Here is an 18,008-nt window from a genome sequence, read left to right on the forward strand (position 1 = left end):
CACGTAAACACTTTTCTCTTTGTTTTCTTAGTGGAAAAGTTGCAAAAGAGGTAATGGAACAAAGTGCCAAAATCAAGAGAGATCCCCCTGAAATACACAGGTCAGAATTCACATCAAATCCTGCAGCACTAAACTTATCTGAAATGTGGGGTTATCAACCTGCATGGTGTCATGTTTATGTGTTTGAGCGGTTGTGTCTTTTTTCCAGGGCTGGTATGGTGCCAAGTAGGAGCTGTCCATCCATCACCCATGGCCCTCGTTTGACCAGCGTGCCCAGGACCAGACGGAGAGCCGTGCACATCTCCATCATGGAGGGTAAGGGACACACTCCAAATAACACTGTATTTTTAAATGTGGTTCGTCGGTTCAGGGGTGCGAGTCCTCACTCTTTGTGATATGATCTTTGCTGGACAAGTAGCTGAAAGACCAACTCTCAGTGTGAAGCAGATCTCTCATTGCTATTGTTTTTCTACAGAAATTCTGAACCAGGTATCCAATTTCATCTCTTTATTTTAAACTGTTTGTCTTTGCTGAGAGAAGCAAATATCAAAAAGTTTCCAGTAATCTCTCGAGCTAGAATGAGTAGCAGAGTTTATTGCTCCTTCATAATCTCTTTCTTTCATTGATTTTAAAGGAAAAAAATGTTTTTTTATTCAACCTCTAAAAGATGAATTTCATCAGATTGCTGTGCAGTGACTTGCCAATCCCAAGTTTACCGCTCCCTAAAGCATACTATACTTTACAGTCTGTTTACTTCAAACGAGACCGTAACTTCCAAAATGAGCCCTGTGTTGTATTAAAGAAGACTTTAAACTTCAAATTGAGACTATAAAGTATAATTTTTACTGAGGTCATAAATGAAAAGAGAAGTTGTGCATATTTCTCATTATCTTGTTGACAGGAGTCTCCACATGCTTACCCTAAAAAAGAGAGCAGGTTACAGGCAGCTCATGCACTGGCTACTTTTCAGAGTCTTCTTCTGTAAGCACAAAGATTGCAGCACTAGCTATAAGTATATCACCTTAAATATTAAAGATTAAGAAATGTGCTTCACCCTGAGGCTTTTGTCAGTATTTCACCAACAATGTGGATGTGACCCATTTTTCACCAAACAGGTGACAAACCATCAAGAAACAGTTCAACAAAACTGGCACTGCCACTGAACGAAACAAGACCACCATTTATCAACAAAAGGAAACAAGTTTATTAGAAATAAATATAGATTGCAAGGAGAAATGAATTATTTTTAATACAGCAATATAAATGATCACACATTAGAAAACTCTCCCAGAGAATGAAGTCAGTAACAATACATCATTCTTTACAAGACACATTAAAGCTCATAAGGACATTTGAACATGAAAGTCACTGATGCAAGCTGCAATAAAGTAGATTTGAAACATCAATGTGGGAAAAATGGAATACAGTTGATATCAACAATGAATGAATGAAAGAACAATGTGGCAGCTGTGGCTCAGTGGGTAGAGTCAGTCATCTATCAATTGAAAGGTTTGCAGTTTGACCCCAGCTCCAGCAGTCACATGCCGAAGTGTCCTTGGGTAAGACACGGAACCCCAAATTGCTCCCGCTGGTGGTCAATGGTGTGAATGTGTACGAATGAGATTAGGTAATACTGATGGTCCCTTCCTCTAGCAGCCTCTACCATCAGTGTGTGAATGGGTGACTGTGACGAGTAGTGTAAAAGCACAGAAAGACTAGATTAGAAGTGTGCTAAGCATAGACCACAAGAAAACATAGAAAGAAAAATTGAAGAATAAAGAAATTGAATTTGAAATTATTTTCTGTTATCACAGGAGTTACATTTTTATGTCTACAATAAAAGGATTCTTTCAAGTCCATCGTCCATTTCAATACATATAAGACATCATTACAAATGGGGGAATGAAAGCTGTTGATAATGAACCAAGCAGGCCTTTCATCTCTTTTCGTCTCTATCACCTCCCTTCAGTAGTGGCCCAACAAATGTACTATGCATGAATCTTAACATGCAAACCCTATCATCAGCATAAATAGTATTAATAAACAGAGTCTACTTCCACATCTTATTCTATATACAGTACAGCTTATGGCTTAAGTTAGTAGCTAGTGTGAACAATCCCACCCTTCTGTGTATCAGTCTGTCCTCTTTGTCCCGTGTTGTATCTGTCTTTGTCTCTCTTGGATGTGCACTTCCTGTAACAGACACCACACACACACCTAAGGACAGCCCTTCAGCCTGTGGCCACAGACATTATTTTGACATGAGCAAGTCATCCTGTCTGTTTATAAAGGGCACTTACTGCCCTCGCTATCCTCCAACAAGCCATTAACCTTTTGCCAGTGCTGCCACTGTGAGTAATTGTGCTCTCAGTCGACCAGCCTGGATTACATTTAATAAACTTAAAACATAGTTTGTTCCTGATGAAAAAGGTATTCTGTCAAACTAGCCCTTATCTAGTGTTTGACACGGAGAGCAAGCTCTGACATTGCACCCCACTGTCGCAACACAGAAACAAACCCCCTGTGTTTTGTCTTGTCGCTCATTCTGTGCTGGTATTTCCACTGTAATAATATCTCAGGCTGGAAATAGCTCCTGCTGTCAGGGGCCACGGCATGTGTGCCACCGCTGACAGCAGGGAGGGGACGAGGTGAACTGTGGCACAAGTGGACTACATTCCTGGGCCTTGTCTTTCACTCTGTCTCTCTCTTTCTGTCTTTCTTATTCTGTCTGTCTGCCTGCTAGTGTGTGGATGCTCACTAGGCTATAGCTGCTTAGCAAGCCCGTCACAGTCAGAGACAAAGAGAGACAGCATAGATAGAAGAGGGATTGTTTCAAGAAAGACTTTTAAAAAGGTGCAGCAAGAGGGTCCGGGATCACAGTTCAGGTTAGACAGGTGTGTTTTCTCTCTTTGAACCATGGTGAAGTGTTTGATCCGGATCAAGACCAAGGTGAATGTTCACTTGCGTATGATCAACCACTGTTATCGAGATGTGAATGTGCGCGTGCTGTCTCTGGGACCTCGGCTCTTTGGCAAGGTTCTGGGGGTCCTGCCGCTCTTCCCTGCCCTCCCTGGAAGTTCTTCCTCGTCAGGCTCTGGTTCTGGGTCTGGACAGAGCTCCAGGACCCCTTCTAGGCTAGCTGTTCCACCCCAACTCTATGGATGCAGCCCACCAGCCCACAGTGCAGGTAAAAAAAACAAGGCTGGTTTTATCGTGAAGGATTTCGGACTGCTGCTTGTTTGTGCCTCTGTGAGACTTTATGACCATGAAGGTTGGTGCTCAGAAAACCTTGAGGATAGACAAAATGTCCTTTTTTCAATACATAAAAACTGAATACCACATCACAATATAACAGAATCTTAAAATAAAATCCTGTTAAATTCCTGTGCAGTGACATCAAAGTGTAAAAGTTTTGGCTATCAAATTTCGTAAGAGGATCGGGTCACAGTTCTTGGAGGACATTGTTGTAATGCTTTGTTGCTACTCTAAGCTTAGAGATACAACTTGTAGATACTTGTTTAGACAGAGATGACACAAGGACGGGATCTTCATCCTGAAAAAGGATGACCGTTGAAAACAATTAACTCTCCCTGAATAATTGATTTACGCACTGTTTCGAACTGAGCAATGTGTACTTGTGTGAATGTGATGGTAGCAGAAAGGGCCAGGCCCAAAATCAGGAGGCTGAACAAAATCAACCCTTAAACCTCCTCTTTGAAGTGAGTTAAACATACGGAAAATTATCGGTATATTTGTACATTTGGATAGAATGCTTTTTTTCTCACTTCACTGCAAAAACCTGAGTTTGAATTTCTAGTCAAAATCTTTCATTACACTTACTATAAGCCACATTGACCTGATAACTCTACATATTCAGTACATCTTATTTTAGCACGCCAAAGATTTACTGAGTAAAAATACCCCCAATGTAGCAAGCAAAAAACTCTTGCAGGGTTCCCACACGTCCTGGAAAACCTGGAAAACAGTTGACCAGTTTTCCAGTACTTGAAAACACCTGGAAAATGGGAGAAAAAGTCAAATGTCCTGGAAAATCACATATAGTCCTGGAAAATTATTCCAACATGGCTGCATGCAACCTGACCTGATTAACAAAACACATCCCCATTCATTGAAAGTTGAGTGCAGGCTGTGCTGGAAAAGACAGCGACACTGCACAACTTTTTTCACATCTTTTCTCCTTCACTTGGTCATAATCATGCGTTCACAGAAAACGGGGGTATATTGTTTATGTTTTATGGTACATTAACCTTGTAGAGTACTCTTTTGATTCAAAGAGTCTTATATTTAAGTTATAGTGTGACCAGTGGAGTCGGGCAGAGAGCTTGGGGGTCTGTGCCTCACAACTTTCTCTGCAGGCTGAGAGCTCAATTACCGTACTCTAGCTCAGTTGTTCTCAAAGTGGGGTCCTGGGACCCCTGGGGGTCCGCGAACCATAGCGTGGGGGTCCGTGAAATAATTTGAATACATTTCTAATAACTTATAAAATTGTGCTGTGTCATTACAAAACAGCATATACACCATTGTTATGATACCATTTGCTGGCTCGAAGGGATATGTGAGTCTTGCTGCTGTTAATTTTCTGAAAGCGTTTAAGATCAATTACTTGAAAAGTATAAATGCTGTCATGTTGAGTCCACAAGGAATGAAATGACCCTCTGTTTTAAAGTATACAAGTGGTATTTACTTGATTCAAATTGAAGTGTTATCTGTTTATCACTATGGTACAGGTCTGAAGTATTTACATTGATACGTTTTACAATACAAATAGTTCCAAGGGAAACTCAGAGTGTAAATGGTAGTAAGCATGTGCTTTAGTGATGGGAAGTTCGGCTCTTTTCAGAGAGCCGGCTCTTTTGACTCGGCTCCCAAAGAAGAGCCGGCTCTTTCGACTCCCGAATGGCTCTTAATTTAGGATCTTTATAGCCGTATATTTTACCTTAACTTTACAAAAAATAATGGTTTGTGTTGAAAAACCTTTAACGTACCGTGTTTTTATAAGAAGAATTATAATTGACCAATTTTGTTCATTTATTCTGTTACAAAACCATTCTTACCCTAACCCTAGGGTTAGGATTAGGGTTAGGGTTAGGGTTAGGGTTAGGGGGTTAGGGTTAGGGTTGTGATTAGGATTATGGTTAGGGTAAGGGGGTTAAGGTTAGGGTTAGGGTTGTGATTAGGGTTAGGGTTAGGATTAGGTTTAGGTTTAGGTTTTGGATTAGAGTTAGGGTTAGGATTAGGGTTAGGGTTGTGATTAGGGTTAAGTTTAGAGTTGGGATTTGAGTTAGGGTTAGGGTTGGGATTAGGGTTAGGGTTAGGGTTGTGATTAGGGTTAGGGTTAGGATTAGGGTTGATTAGGGTTGATTAGGGTGAAAACAAATGGAACAAAAAGAGCGACACAGCTGCACAGAAACTCCACGTTTTAGATGTTTCTGATCATAATAGACATCGCCATGCAGGAAGACAGTTTACATTTTTTAAAATCTCTGAGAGATCTTCAAATACAGAGTGCGTCTTGAAACCGGTGCGATTTTTTCAGAGTTTACGGTAACTTAAATAAAAAAAACGTGACATTTGTTTGTTTTATATCGACCACTTAGCAGGATGAATATCCTGATAAAGCAGGTATATTTTGAGTTTGAGTTGAGTTGAGAAACATTTGTGGCCATTTTTGTCATTCAGTTCTATTTAGGTCATTAATGCACTGATCCTCTGATCATTATTATTATTTAATTATTTCAGTAAGGCAGCTTCCTGATTCCTTTGCTGGTTCTTTTGTTTTTTTCTTGGCATTTTATATTTTTTGAGAAAAGAGAAAGCTGAGATGTTGCCCATTTGTTACTTGGTTACACTAATAAAGTGAAGTGCTGTACAGCTGTGGTTGCATTATTCTATTATCAATTTGCCATAATTTTGTAAGAGGTGATTTCATTGATAGCCATAGACTACATGTCTTTCGTTGGAGACTTCCACTGAGAGGAACATATTAGACTATTTAGGAACTAAATTAGGAACTAAATTTAGACTGTCATACCAGCTTGATCATCAATGAAAATGTCCTGGAAATATCCTGGAAAATGATCTCTGGAAAAGAGTGGGAACCCTGTCTTGATAAGGTTCTTGTTTTAAGTTGCTCATCATTTTGCTTGCCGCATTGGCATTGTTGTTTTTACTCATTGCTCTCCATCAGGTCCTTTTTGTTGTAGCTTGTTATATCTTCCAATAAGAGTATTTATGTACTTTTTTTTTTTATACTTATTACTTCAGATGGCTTACTTCTTTTAACTTAGTTTTTTTTTTCTTGCAAGATCTTTCCTATCCCTTTTCTACTACATTTTGTGATTATTTAATGTTTATTTGTTTGTACCCAGGGTCTGTGAGAGAAATGTAATATCAATCCTCTGTATGTCTGATACATACCCCCTTAGAATAAAGGAGACTCTGACTTTGACTTTGACTTGAATGTGGCTTCAAGTAAGTGTAATGAGATATTTTGACTGCTAATGACATAAGTACACTCTGTAAGATTTTAGTTTTTGCCGTGTTAGCGATAGAAAACAACAGAACACTGAAACTGAGAGTAATATTAAGGCTTGATGTACATTTAAAGAAAATAAATTCAAATCTCTTCATCTAAATAAATAGATCCGTACAACCTGTGGTCAATTTATCTTGTAAATATGAAGATGAACTTGACATAATCTCATTCATAGTTTGTCAAATTGTATATGTCAATAGTATTTTCACGTCTCTAACGTTGCTACACATTTATTTATTTCAAGTTAAACATGAAAACTCATTTTTAATGATTTAAATTTAGTCTGTGCTCCACATGGAACCATTGAGGCAGTCTCATATGGTCAGACTTGATCAAAAGGGACTGCTTGTTATTGTTGCTTACCTAACAGCTGGTGGTAATTAACGCTAACGAGCACATACAAAAAATAAACATTCACTTATGTGATCTGTTTCTTTTAATCACTACTGTTATTTTAGAGGAGTCTCGATCTTTAACAGGTCTCTGGCGTTGAGGCTTCTCTATCTCTCTGTGAAACAAGGAAGACAGTAACAGTATCCTCCAGATATCAAACATCTTCTTCATGAAGCTTTCATTTGCTCTTTCTTTTCAGGTTTGGAGTCCCTTCGAGACAGCGCCCACTCCACACCTGTTCGCTCGGTCTCCCATGGCGACTCCTTCATGTCTTCTCGGGGCCATCTGGTGGATGGCAGCGAGGCAAGCACGTCAGCGGTCATCTCGGACGAGGCCTACAGCCCCTCGGACAGCGTGCTGCCTACACCTGTGGCTGAACATCGAATGGAGATGCCTTCTGCTCGTCACCTGAACGGCGCTCCCTGCAGCATCGATGAGGAGAAGGATTCAGAAGCGGGGACGTCAAAAGAAGGACAGGGGACAGAGTTTTCAGGCAGGAGGGGGCTGCGTGTGGTGAGAGGCAAACAGTCTGCGTCGAACGACGTGGAAGAGCTGAACAAGTTCATCCTGAGCGTCTTACGTCTGTTCCTGGTCACCATCGGACTGCTGTTCGCCCTGCTGCTACTCCTCATCATGCTCACAGAGTCAGACCTGGACATTGCCTTCCTGAGAGACATCCGCAAGACTCCTGAATTCCAGCAGTTCCACTTTGAATACTTCTGCCCTCTGCGGCGCTGGTTCGCCTGTAAGTTACGATGGATGGGAGGTTTCCTCATCAGCAAGTGAGGAAGAGTTGCAGAGGCTGAAAAACACAACACAGGCCTCCACTGATGGAGGTGGGACATACAAAAGACAGATGGGTCAGGAGAGATAGGGTGGGAGGAGAAACAGAGAAGGATGACAGCCCCTGTCGCAAAATGAAATCAGCTTCTCCCAGGATGGAGTCCTGTCACAAGCCACGGACTGTCCCTTGAATAACCTTGTGTAACACGTTTGACCATCACTGCGAGGAAGAAATTCACAATTTACTTTAAATTCAGGTCATGTCAAATTCAAGGCATTTTATTTTTACACTAAATCACAATCACAGGGTTTCATTCAAACACTGGAAGGGACAGACTTCACTTCTTCAACCACAGATGATAGTTGCCTTTATTTTTGTATTAATTTATACGTTGCAGCATTGACGTGAGGCAGAAAGAGCCTGATGTGATGTGATGTGATGGGTTGTGTGTTGTGTGACCTGAGAGTCTGAGTCAAGTGTGGAGAGCAAACAAGAGGGAGGCAATTGTAGCTCATCTAATTTTGACACATCAAAGCCAACAACCATATTCATTTGGTTTAAAATGTTACTATGGAGTGATGGAAGAGATGGAGAGATGAGATTGGAAACTACTGTTTGAGATGTGCCGGCATCTGGGGGTCAGAGGAAGTGTGAAATGAGAAACCAAGCAGCACATACTGAATGTAGAACAGCCCTGAGTCAAATGATGTGTTACATGAGTTTGTTTTATGAAATGTTTTCATAAAAAGTGACACAGCTGAGTGTTAAAGCACCTTGGAAACGTATCCTGATGCGGTGTACAGCCCAACATTTGTTCAATCAAACAAAGATCAACATTAGTTGTGGTAGCTCTTTGACCCAGGGCTGTGTTAGATTTAACAATTATTTTTGTAATAAGTGTGAGTTAGTTTGTGGTCAGATGTCCATTAACAGTCAGTGCTCACGACACCACGTCTGTCCAGCATCTCGAGCACTGACAAAGCTTCATCGTCCAGTGACTATAAATTAAGGACAAACTGTAAGGATATACGTAAGTCTTGAAGGTGGTAAGTTTACCGACTTTTTAACATAGGAGCCAAATAATGCTAATAGCTACAATCAACCTCTATGTAAGGAAACGTTGTCACTTTGCTGTAGTTACTTTTACAGTAGTTCTAAAGGTGATGGGACTATGTGAGCTAGCACTGTAGTGATAGTGAAGTATTTGGTTAGATCTTTGACTTCCACACTCTGTAGAAGGAGTTTACCTTGATGTGCAATACAGTTCATATTAAAAAGCCAAGATCCTTTTCATTAAGGGAAATTTGACCTTGTTTGACCTTTGTAAAGTGCAAAAGTGAGTGTTATTTCCCCACATTATACAATTAGAGAGCTTGTTTTAGTTGAAGAGCCACGCTAAGAGAAGGTAATATGTCTGTTTTACCCTGCTGTCTTCACATTTATGCGTTAATGTGTAACCTTTAAATATATGTCAACTATATTCCCGTTTTTTGTACATACTGACGAATCATTTCCTTGTGGAAATGTTCTCGCAGTGACTTTTAACGCACTTGAAGTGGTGTTTTTTTACAGTGTTCAGCCCCGCTTTTAAAAGAGCCTAAGATGAGTCGCGTTTACGTCCTACTGCGATTTGCTTCATCACGCCTACCAAAGAAACCTCTGTTGTCTGATGTGTGTGTGAGTTTGTGTCAACAGATGGACACTGTAGATAGCCAGCTGTCCTCCTCCAGCCTTATTATCAAGCATTCATTATTTTACCTGCAGTGTGTCTTTACAGCACAGAGAAATCAACAGCTTTAGCATACAGGTCAGTTTGTGACATTTGGTCCTTCTAACAATCCTACAAGTAGCTGATTAGATCGTGTCTATGTTGTGTATCAGTGATAACGTTGGCTGATTAGAAGTCAAATGGATGTGTTGATGTGGTTGATGTGGTTGAGGAAAGTGATTGGAGTTGAGGATAAGCAGGTGCCCTTATGGGCAAATAGGAGGGATACTTTAATGATCTTAAAGTAACTCTCAAAAAAGTTGAGCTCCAAAAGAAAACTTAAAGAACCCTTGAAGAGTTTGATCTTTAAGTGGTGATTATTTTTTGTACTGTATTAATCATTTCAGATTCAGAAGCCCTCATATATTAAAGCTGGTTGTCAGATATGATACATAACTTTGCTCTAACTCAGATGGTGCTTGGTGGATTTTGATTGATGAGGTAGGTGACAAAATGATCATGTATGAAAGAAGGCAGAATTTACCTTCTTTAATTTAATAACTTATTTGTAGTTCCTGTGTATAAAGAATGAACAAAATTTGAGCAATAAATATAACAGGTAATGAATTTGAATAAGTGTAAACTGCAAACTAATGTTTCTACAAAATGACTTGTGAGTCCCTTCAGCAGGTGAACCAGCCTGTCGATGCATGTGTTTAAAGAGTGGTGCCCACATCCTGATGACCCACAGTGTTAATGATATTTCTCTGCAGTGTATCATATCAGAATTATGTTTTTTGTTTGTTTGTTTTACAGTCCTGTTTGGTTGTTGCCTAATCCTGGACTGCTTTTCTTGACTAAATTTATAGAAATGGATCAGATGAGTTTCTTTTTGAATTATGTGTAAACAAACTGAACACATACGACAGAAGAGACGCTGGAAGGTTTTTTTTCCTAAAGCAGAAGTAGCAGACTTTACTACCTGAATTTCTCTTTCTTGCAGTGCAGTTGAGTTAATCACTAGAATGTGTTTCAGATCACTTGAATCTGCACAGTGATAAAGAAGGGTAACAGCTCTACTGACAGGCAACTCTTGTACCCGTTTTTCAGAATCATGTAAACAGGAGTAAGGCTCAGATGTAAGCCTCCTTCCTGTCCCGTGGCCCTGCACAAGGAGATGTCTCTGTAAGCATGTGTTCTGCATTTATTACCTCCAAACAAGACTGCTTCTTTCCAATCACTGACTGAAGACTGGTGTAATCTATTTATGAATAAACATAATCTATTCTTGACATCTTGGCAGCTAGTGTGGCTACAAGTTCAATTTTAAATTCACCCAAAATAAACAGTCAACAATGCTAGCACACACGCTGGTCTTTATCTGCCATGGTCATTTTGTTACAATGCTGCCATCTTATGGGGACATTGGAACAAACACTGCAACGTTCAACACTCAGACTCAAAGTGTTTGGTATAAAAATGTCTCTATATTTATTGTTTTAACATCAGAAGCAACAAACAAACAAATAAAAAACACAATTTTCTAACAGGCACTTTCACACTTTAGCCCTTTTCAACAAAAATATACAGATCCATGTGGAGGATTGCTTTGGTTCTGTGAGACATTGGGAATGTAAGAAATTGATAACGAGAACAGAGAAGTTCCAAGCGAAGCAAACAACTGAAATATATCCAAAACCTGCCGTGTCTGCTCAGTGTTTTCAAACCTAGATTGGGATAATGAACAGAAAATAAACTCTCTTATCTCAAAGATGGACAAGCCTCGGTCAACATAGACCACTATTAAAAAACTAAATGACGGAAAAGTTGATCTTTTTATATAGATGATGTACGTGTAGTTCAATAAAACTTATCCACACTTAATATAAATACACCATTGATTAAAAAAATGGTAAACAACTAGTTAGTCAACTTCCTGGAAAGAGACGCAAAGATGAACTTTTGGAGTCTTATTTTTGGTTGGTGCCAACTGATAGGCTTCATTTACATTCACTGTGTCCTACTGAGCATCTAAAAAAGGTAGAACAAAAAAAATACAAATCAAATTTGTAGAAACTGAAAACACCATCATGTTGTTGTAAAATTGAAAACACAAAAGAGGATAAATGGTAACTTTACATGTGGTGTTATAAGGCTGAGACAAACTTCACTATAAGATGCATCAAAGACGGCTGCTCCGTTCTGACACCACCTTACTTCTGGAGAAAGAAAGTGTTCTGTTGTGAATGCTGAGACAGAAAATTGAACTATTTTGTAACAGATACTGTGTCCTCTTAAAGTTTATCAGTAATTCTACTGCCCCCAAAATGTAATATCTATCCAAACATGTTTCTCCCCTGCAGTGAGAAATGCATGACAATACTGTGTTTTAGTTATGACAACATTGTCACGATAAGTTTCAGTGAGCTATATATTCCTCTACAGTGTACGACTTGTACCTCTAGACTGTAAAAATGTCCTTACAGTGTTCTCTGTGCCTTTAAAAGGCACATGGAGGTCTTGGTCATGTCATGCTCTTTCTCAGTCGGAGAAGACATGCAGGCGCCCTGATGCATTGCCTCCAAGTAAGGCATTCCTTGTGGGGTGGAAAGCGGTGACAGACAGCACCGTGTTCAGGTTCTCATCATCCACGAAGGAGTGCTGAGGCTGCCCGCTTTCGTGGAACACCTGCACCCTTCGTGGCCTCGACATGCTCCCAACGACAAAGCAGTCTTCCTGTTTAGGGTCCCACACTGCTGATAGTTTGCTCAGCCAGCGGCCCGTGTGCATGTCATGCCTGAAAATGAAGATTGATAATACAGGCTGAGTATTTCATGTTTCATGAGCTCCAGGAACAAAAGAAGACAATAAGACAGCAAAACAAAAATATGCACCTGATGGATGACAGCAAAGGGGTTCTAGAAGTCATTGATGAGGTGTCGTATACTCTGTTAAAAGGGATCAGGATGAATGTTGAGTTGGGTTTGGACAACAAAGAAGAACAATAAGAGCTAACCAGTGTGGAGCTGTTACCTTATGCTGTTATCCATGCAGGAGGTGAGGATTCTGTTTCCCGTACAAGGGGAGAAATAAGCGCTGGATATGCTCAAAGAGTGCCCATGCAGCTGGGAGACTGCCGGGCTCTTTGTCTTTTTAAGGCATCTGCTGTCGTAAATACTCACTATCCTGCAGGCAAGATCAAAAACAGACAATCAAGATGACAATATGACCCGAGAAAGAAACTGTGCATTAAAAGTTTTCCTCCAACATGAACTGTAATCTCTAATTAGACATACTTGCTCTCTGCTACAGCAAAGTACTGCTTCTGTAAAGGGTGGACACTGACACAGCGGAGTGTTTTGGGGTCCACAGAGTGAAGGGACTCGTGTGAGTTTCTGATGAGGAAATGAAAACGAGTGCAGCACATTAAAGAAGTGTTCATCATTCACAGAGGTTTCAAATCTACCACACATACTGTGTAAACGGAATAAATCATTGAATATTAATCATCATAACTGTACGTTACCCTGGAGTGCGCCGATCCACAATGGCAACTTCTCCATACCAGTTCCCAACCACCAGTGTGGAGCAGTCATGTGACATGAAGTCGAATGTTTTCAGACCATCGCCGATGTCATACACCTAAAATAATGTACACACAGATGAACTATTATTAACTTTGAACTTTGACTTAATCCTGCTTCAAATTACAAACTTTTAAAAACACACATTTAAATAAAATCCTCTCACATCATTAAAGACCGCCTTCTCTACGTCCATGCAGCGCAGAGTTCCGTCATAGCTGAGGCTCAAGAGGTCGGTGGGATGAGCCGGGGAGAACGCCATGCAGCCCACTGGACGAGTGTGAGGCTCAAAGAGCAGCACGCCATCATCGCCCCAATCACCACCCTTAGAGAGATATACACACGGTTTTTCAATGAACATGTAACTTGACATGAAACTGTTTATTCTTTTTTGCATATGAAGGGCATTTAAGTATGTTATTCAATAACGGCTTAGTTTCAGGGATACTTAGAGAGAAAAAAATACAGCCAAAATTGCAAATGACTAGGTGCTGAAACCCATCAACTATTTCACAATCTAGTGGATCAAACCTGTTCTAAAAAGATGCTTGAACATTAGTCTTGACTTGTACAGCTGGTGAGAAGTACAATTATCATTGCATGTGTTGAAAGTGATCCTCAGCGTCAAGTCATTATATCACCTCAAGTGTGTAGCCTGCTGCTTTGAGCTAGTTTTGAAGCCCACTGCTCTGAAGTCTATTGCTCACATACCGATCTGTGGAACAGAGCTAAGAAAACTCACCAACTTCCAGAGGCCCACTTTACCCCACTTGTCTCCTGTAGCCATTAATAGGCTGCTGGAGCAGGGGTGGAAGGCTGCAGAGAAGATGCGGTCTTTCACCACTTTGGCCACTTTATCCTCAGAGATCCTCATGCTCTTCAGGGCTGTGCGGTACCTGAGTAAAGACATTAGAGAAGAGTTTATGTAACTACCTGCTGCCGCTGAAAAATCTGTAACTGTTTGCAAATGCACAAAAACAAAAGCTTCAAAAAGGTGAGGTGGTCGATTTTTGAGTTCATTAAGCTGTACAAATCAAATCTTAAAATCTTACTCTTTCAGGTCGAGTTCTGTCTTTTTGTCTAGTGTTGAATCCTGTGAAAAGAAAAAGAAGATCAGGGATGTAAAAACTGAATGTGAAGCAGCAGTGGTAAACAAGAAAGCACACCCTACAAAGTTAAAAGTCTAAATGCATCAAAAGTCAGACATTCAAAAACAATATTAAGATTTTATTTTTCAAGACTTTTCACCAGTCAACATGTATTAACAGTGTTCAGGGACATAAAAAAAGCAGGGTAATATGAGAACTTGAAAAATAACAAAGACTTTGGCCCCTACCTCAGAACAGAGCTCAAGAAGGTTTGACGGCAACTTGCTTCCCTCCTCCATGTTGATTGGATCCATTGGTAGAGGACCAGGAGGCTTCCTGAGACGAGTGGTCTTTAAAGCAAGTAAATGTTAATGTGAGTAAAATATGACGGGATATAAAAAAAAAAGACAAGTAGTAGTAAAGATATTTTTGTGAAGCCACCTCTTCATAGACCAGCGTCCCTCTCGGTTCCGGAGGAAGGGTCAGGACCTCTGCCTCTTTCTTTTGGAGACGAAGAGATTTTCGAGCTGGCAGCAGTTCCTTCACAGCAGCATGAGACCTGCAACCACAGACACCAAGCATTATGCTGACATCCAGAGCATGTGTCACACTTTTGTTAAGGTTTTCTTATCGTTTACATTCAGTTCAAATAAAAGAAAATGGCATGACATAATGACAAAAGAAAATCCCTATATCTGTGAAGAGGTTAATTTCACAAACTCGTCAAAAGGAACAACCGTAATGGTGCCCCTTAACTGATTCACATTATTTATTTGCTGAACTAAGAAAGTAGTAGACAGCAGACAGTTAGCCTACCTCAAGAGACCCCTCTGCGATGGCTTTGGTCGCGTCAACTGCTTCAACTCATCAGTCGCCTTTAGACAGAAAAAGAACAATCAATATCTATAATCTTCTGCATTGTCTGTGTGGATTAACAACATTATTACTACTACCAGTCTAAAATATTCACAACTGGGAAGACTGTTTTGTGAAATGTCACTGGAAGTTGTTCTTGGTTAAATATCTATAAACATAATGAAAACTAAGATAAAACCTTTTTTGGTTGCGAGAGTGTTTTATTTTCTGTAAAGATGATCTGGCACTAAAGCCAAGTGTTGCTGCATTTAAGGGAGAAAGTCAACATTTGAGATGTCTACATACCTGGAGTAAGTTGATGGAGGTCAAAAAGGCTTGGTTCTGTCTGATGTTCTCCAGACGCTCCAGTTCATATTCTGAAAGTTCTCTGTGTCCACCCTGTGTTACACAAAAGATACATCACTGTTACTCTGGAGAAACATAACATGACTTCAGAAGTTTATAGGCATGAATCAAAGAGTGTCTGCCTAACTGGTAAACAAACTTTCTGTACTTTAACCCTCCTGTTACCCTCAAATTTACTAACATATTTTATCCTTGGGGTCAATTTGACCTCAGCAATTTAAACCTCCAGAAACTGATTGTTACCCAGGTTTATGTGTCAGGTACTGTATGTTTCTTTGTTGACTACCTGAATAGCCCTTTGAATAAAATATATTTCAGACATAAACACAATTTAAAGCATTTAGAAGGACTTTACTTGTAAAACAGAACATCAAACTGCTGCAAGTTTGTCATGCTCTAGTCGGCCCTGCCTTGTCTCTATGTTATCAAAATGTATGACACAGGACTTGTCATTGAATGTCTTTAGAGACATGATGGCTGATATATTATCTCTCTATATAAAGGTTGGCGGTTCGATCCCAGCTCCTGCAGTCACATGCAGAAATGTCCTTCGTTATAGTGACCTCAATATCATCCAAAACAACCAAAACAAATGAGTGTAAAATATTGATATTTCTTATGTTATATACAGTAGACAGCCTGGGGTTAAATTGACCCCAAGGAACATCGATGCGTTTGTTTGTTTTTTTACAGGAAATTAGAATAAAGCAACATTTTAATTTTACATTTTCCCAGTTGTCCCCATTAAATTAGGAAAAGAAATATGAAGCCAAACAAATGAAGTTAGTCATTAATTTAGAGACGTTTAACATTAAATGGGGTTCAATTGACCCCAAGGATAACAGGAGGGTTAAACTGTACATACATGTTATATGTGTGATCTTCATACTTACAGATGTGTGATCCACATCACTGTTTTTAATATCTTCTTCTTCTTCCTTTTTGATGTTTTTTCGGGTTTTCTGTCTGCTTTTGGCATCGTGCGGTTTTGTTTTCTATCAAAAATTCACATGGAAACATTAACACACACACACACACACACACACACACACACACACACACAATACTTGTCTTTATAAACATGTGTGTTTTTAGCGTCTCTTACTGTTTGTTTCCTGCTTTCATCTGGGCTGCTCTCAGGAGAGTATTTGAGGCGCTTAGGTGCCAGGTCGTGTCGTGATGATCTTCGGACTGGTTCCTTAAGATCCTGGGGGGTCAATTCCTGCAAGGTGTTCACGATTAGATAACAAGCTAATAATAACTAGATAGAGGAATGTTGTACTATTAATCTTAACTCGACAGACGAAAACAGAGCATAAGTACACAACTTTCACCAAGAGTCATCATGCTTCGTTATGTCTATCTTGCTTTTAAATAAGCCAAAAACTAGTTAAGCTCACTAACAAATCTCATATAAGTTATATTCAGCAACTAGTTTACACAATTCAGAAGCAAGAAAGTAAAATAGGGGAGAAATAAGAAACTCACAAGCAGCTGCACCTTTACTCCGGCTTCGCGTTTTGCTCGTCTTGTAGCCATTTTAGTCCAATTTCAAGAATATGTGAAAACTGATTCTTCAAAAACTGCGACAAAGTAACACAGTCAGTCAGGCACATCCAGGGCACACCTCACGGCCGGAGACTGTGTTGTGAATTGGATAACACAGCAGATAAAAATTGGCGCCACATGCTCCAAATGTTTTGTAAGTTGCCCCGCCCCTTCAACGTTGTGAAACAAAATACTGCAAGCTCATTGGTCAGACGTTTTATGTCGTCAGAATAAGGGGCTGGTCCTAGCTACGAAGAGCCAATGGACGTGTTGTAATTTGATTGACACTTCTCTTTCTACTCCTTCAGCTTCTCAAAGGCAAGGAACGATGTCGCCATCATTTGGTAGATCTATGTAATAGCAATGAGAGAAAGGGGAACTTAGCTGATAATGAAAATACTTTTACCATGACAGGTAGGCACAAAAAGGAAGGTTATGAATGCGGTAGAAATAAGAAAATAGTTGCCCCCATGCTAACAAACCAATGCAAACATTTATCACTTCTAAATACAATAATGAACAAGCCAAAACGTTCCACTGTTCCTCGAAAAAATACTTCTTCATGGCTCAACACCTACACTGCTTGACAAAAGTCTTGTCACATAAGGATATAGTGGAGAAGTGGCAGAAGCTTGATTTTTCTGATGAATTGCAGAAGACCTGTTCAGACAGTCTATGGTTGGAACCTGCATGGACCCAAGAGTCACCCAGAAAACAAAAGTTTGGTGGAAAAAATCATGGTTTGGGGCTACATCCAGTATGGGGTGAGTGGGAGATCTGCAGAGTGGATGGCAACATCAACAATCTGAAATATCAAGAGATTATTGCTGCCCATTACATTCCAAACCACAAGAGAGGGTATATTTTGCAGCAGGATGGTGCTCCTTCTCATACTTCAGCCTCCACATTGAAGTTCCTGAAAGCAAAGAAGGTCAAGGTGCTCCAGGATTGACCTGCTCAGTCACCAGACATGAACATTATTTAGTATGTCTGGGGTAAGATGAAGGAGGAGATTTGGACGATGAAACCTAACAATCTTGATGAACTCTGAGAGTCCTGCAAGACTGATTTCTTTGCCATTCCAGTGGCATTTGAGTCATTGCCAAGACGTATGGATGCAGTCCTC

The 18,008-nt window shown here is 40.0% G+C and overlaps 2 protein-coding genes across 3 annotated transcripts in view; one reads left to right on the top strand and one right to left on the bottom strand.

The window, feature by feature from the left end:
- LOC117810276 (FERM domain-containing protein 5-like) overlaps positions 1-10,740 on the top strand; it is a 94,292-nt gene extending 83,552 nt beyond the window's left edge. Inside the window, exons 12-14 of the mRNA XM_034680024.1 lie at positions 32-100; positions 209-315; positions 7,149-10,740. Of these exons, the coding sequence (XP_034535915.1) occupies positions 32-100; positions 209-315; positions 7,149-7,735 (763 nt within the window). The 3' untranslated portion in view covers positions 7,736-10,740. The remainder of the gene's footprint in view (positions 1-31; positions 101-208; positions 316-7,148) is intronic.
- Positions 10,741-10,908: 168 nt separating this feature from the next.
- Positions 10,909-17,055, bottom strand: wdr76 (WD repeat domain 76). Of its 2 annotated transcripts, none has more exons than XM_034680026.1 (15): positions 16,835-17,055; positions 16,440-16,556; positions 16,228-16,329; positions 15,275-15,367; positions 14,930-14,988; positions 14,555-14,672; positions 14,362-14,463; positions 14,078-14,118; positions 13,768-13,921; positions 13,192-13,350; positions 12,968-13,083; positions 12,738-12,836; positions 12,475-12,627; positions 12,336-12,389; positions 10,909-12,238 (listed from the first exon to the last, which is right to left on the bottom strand). In XM_034680026.1, the coding sequence occupies exons 1-15, from the start codon at positions 16,871-16,873 to the stop codon at positions 11,983-11,985; spliced, it is 1,662 nt and encodes a 553-aa protein (XP_034535917.1). In that variant the 5' UTR covers positions 16,874-17,055; the 3' UTR covers positions 10,909-11,982. The 2 variants fall into 2 exon arrangements, with proteins under 2 accessions (XP_034535917.1, XP_034535916.1); XM_034680025.1 differs by having other exon boundaries at positions 10,926-12,238; positions 16,823-17,054.
- Positions 17,056-18,008: the final 953 nt, after the last annotated feature.

The sequence above is a fragment of the Notolabrus celidotus genome, chromosome 3, assembly GCF_009762535.1.
Source record: "Notolabrus celidotus isolate fNotCel1 chromosome 3, fNotCel1.pri, whole genome shotgun sequence".
Classification (NCBI taxonomy): domain Eukaryota; kingdom Metazoa; phylum Chordata; class Actinopteri; order Labriformes; family Labridae; genus Notolabrus; species Notolabrus celidotus.

Coding starts and splice junctions, on each gene's coding strand:
- wdr76 (XM_034680025.1), bottom strand. CDS start 16,873: ATGGCTACAAGACGAGCAAAACGCGAAGCCGGAGTAAAGGTGCAGCTG. Junction 16,557..16,822: donor GAGTAAAGGTGCAGCTGCTT/GTGAGTTTCTTA, acceptor AACACCTTGCAG/GAATTGACCCCCCAGGATCT. Junction 13,351..13,767: donor AAGTGGGCCTCTGGAAGTTG/GTGAGTTTTCTT, acceptor TATCTCTCTAAG/GGTGGTGATTGGGGCGATGA.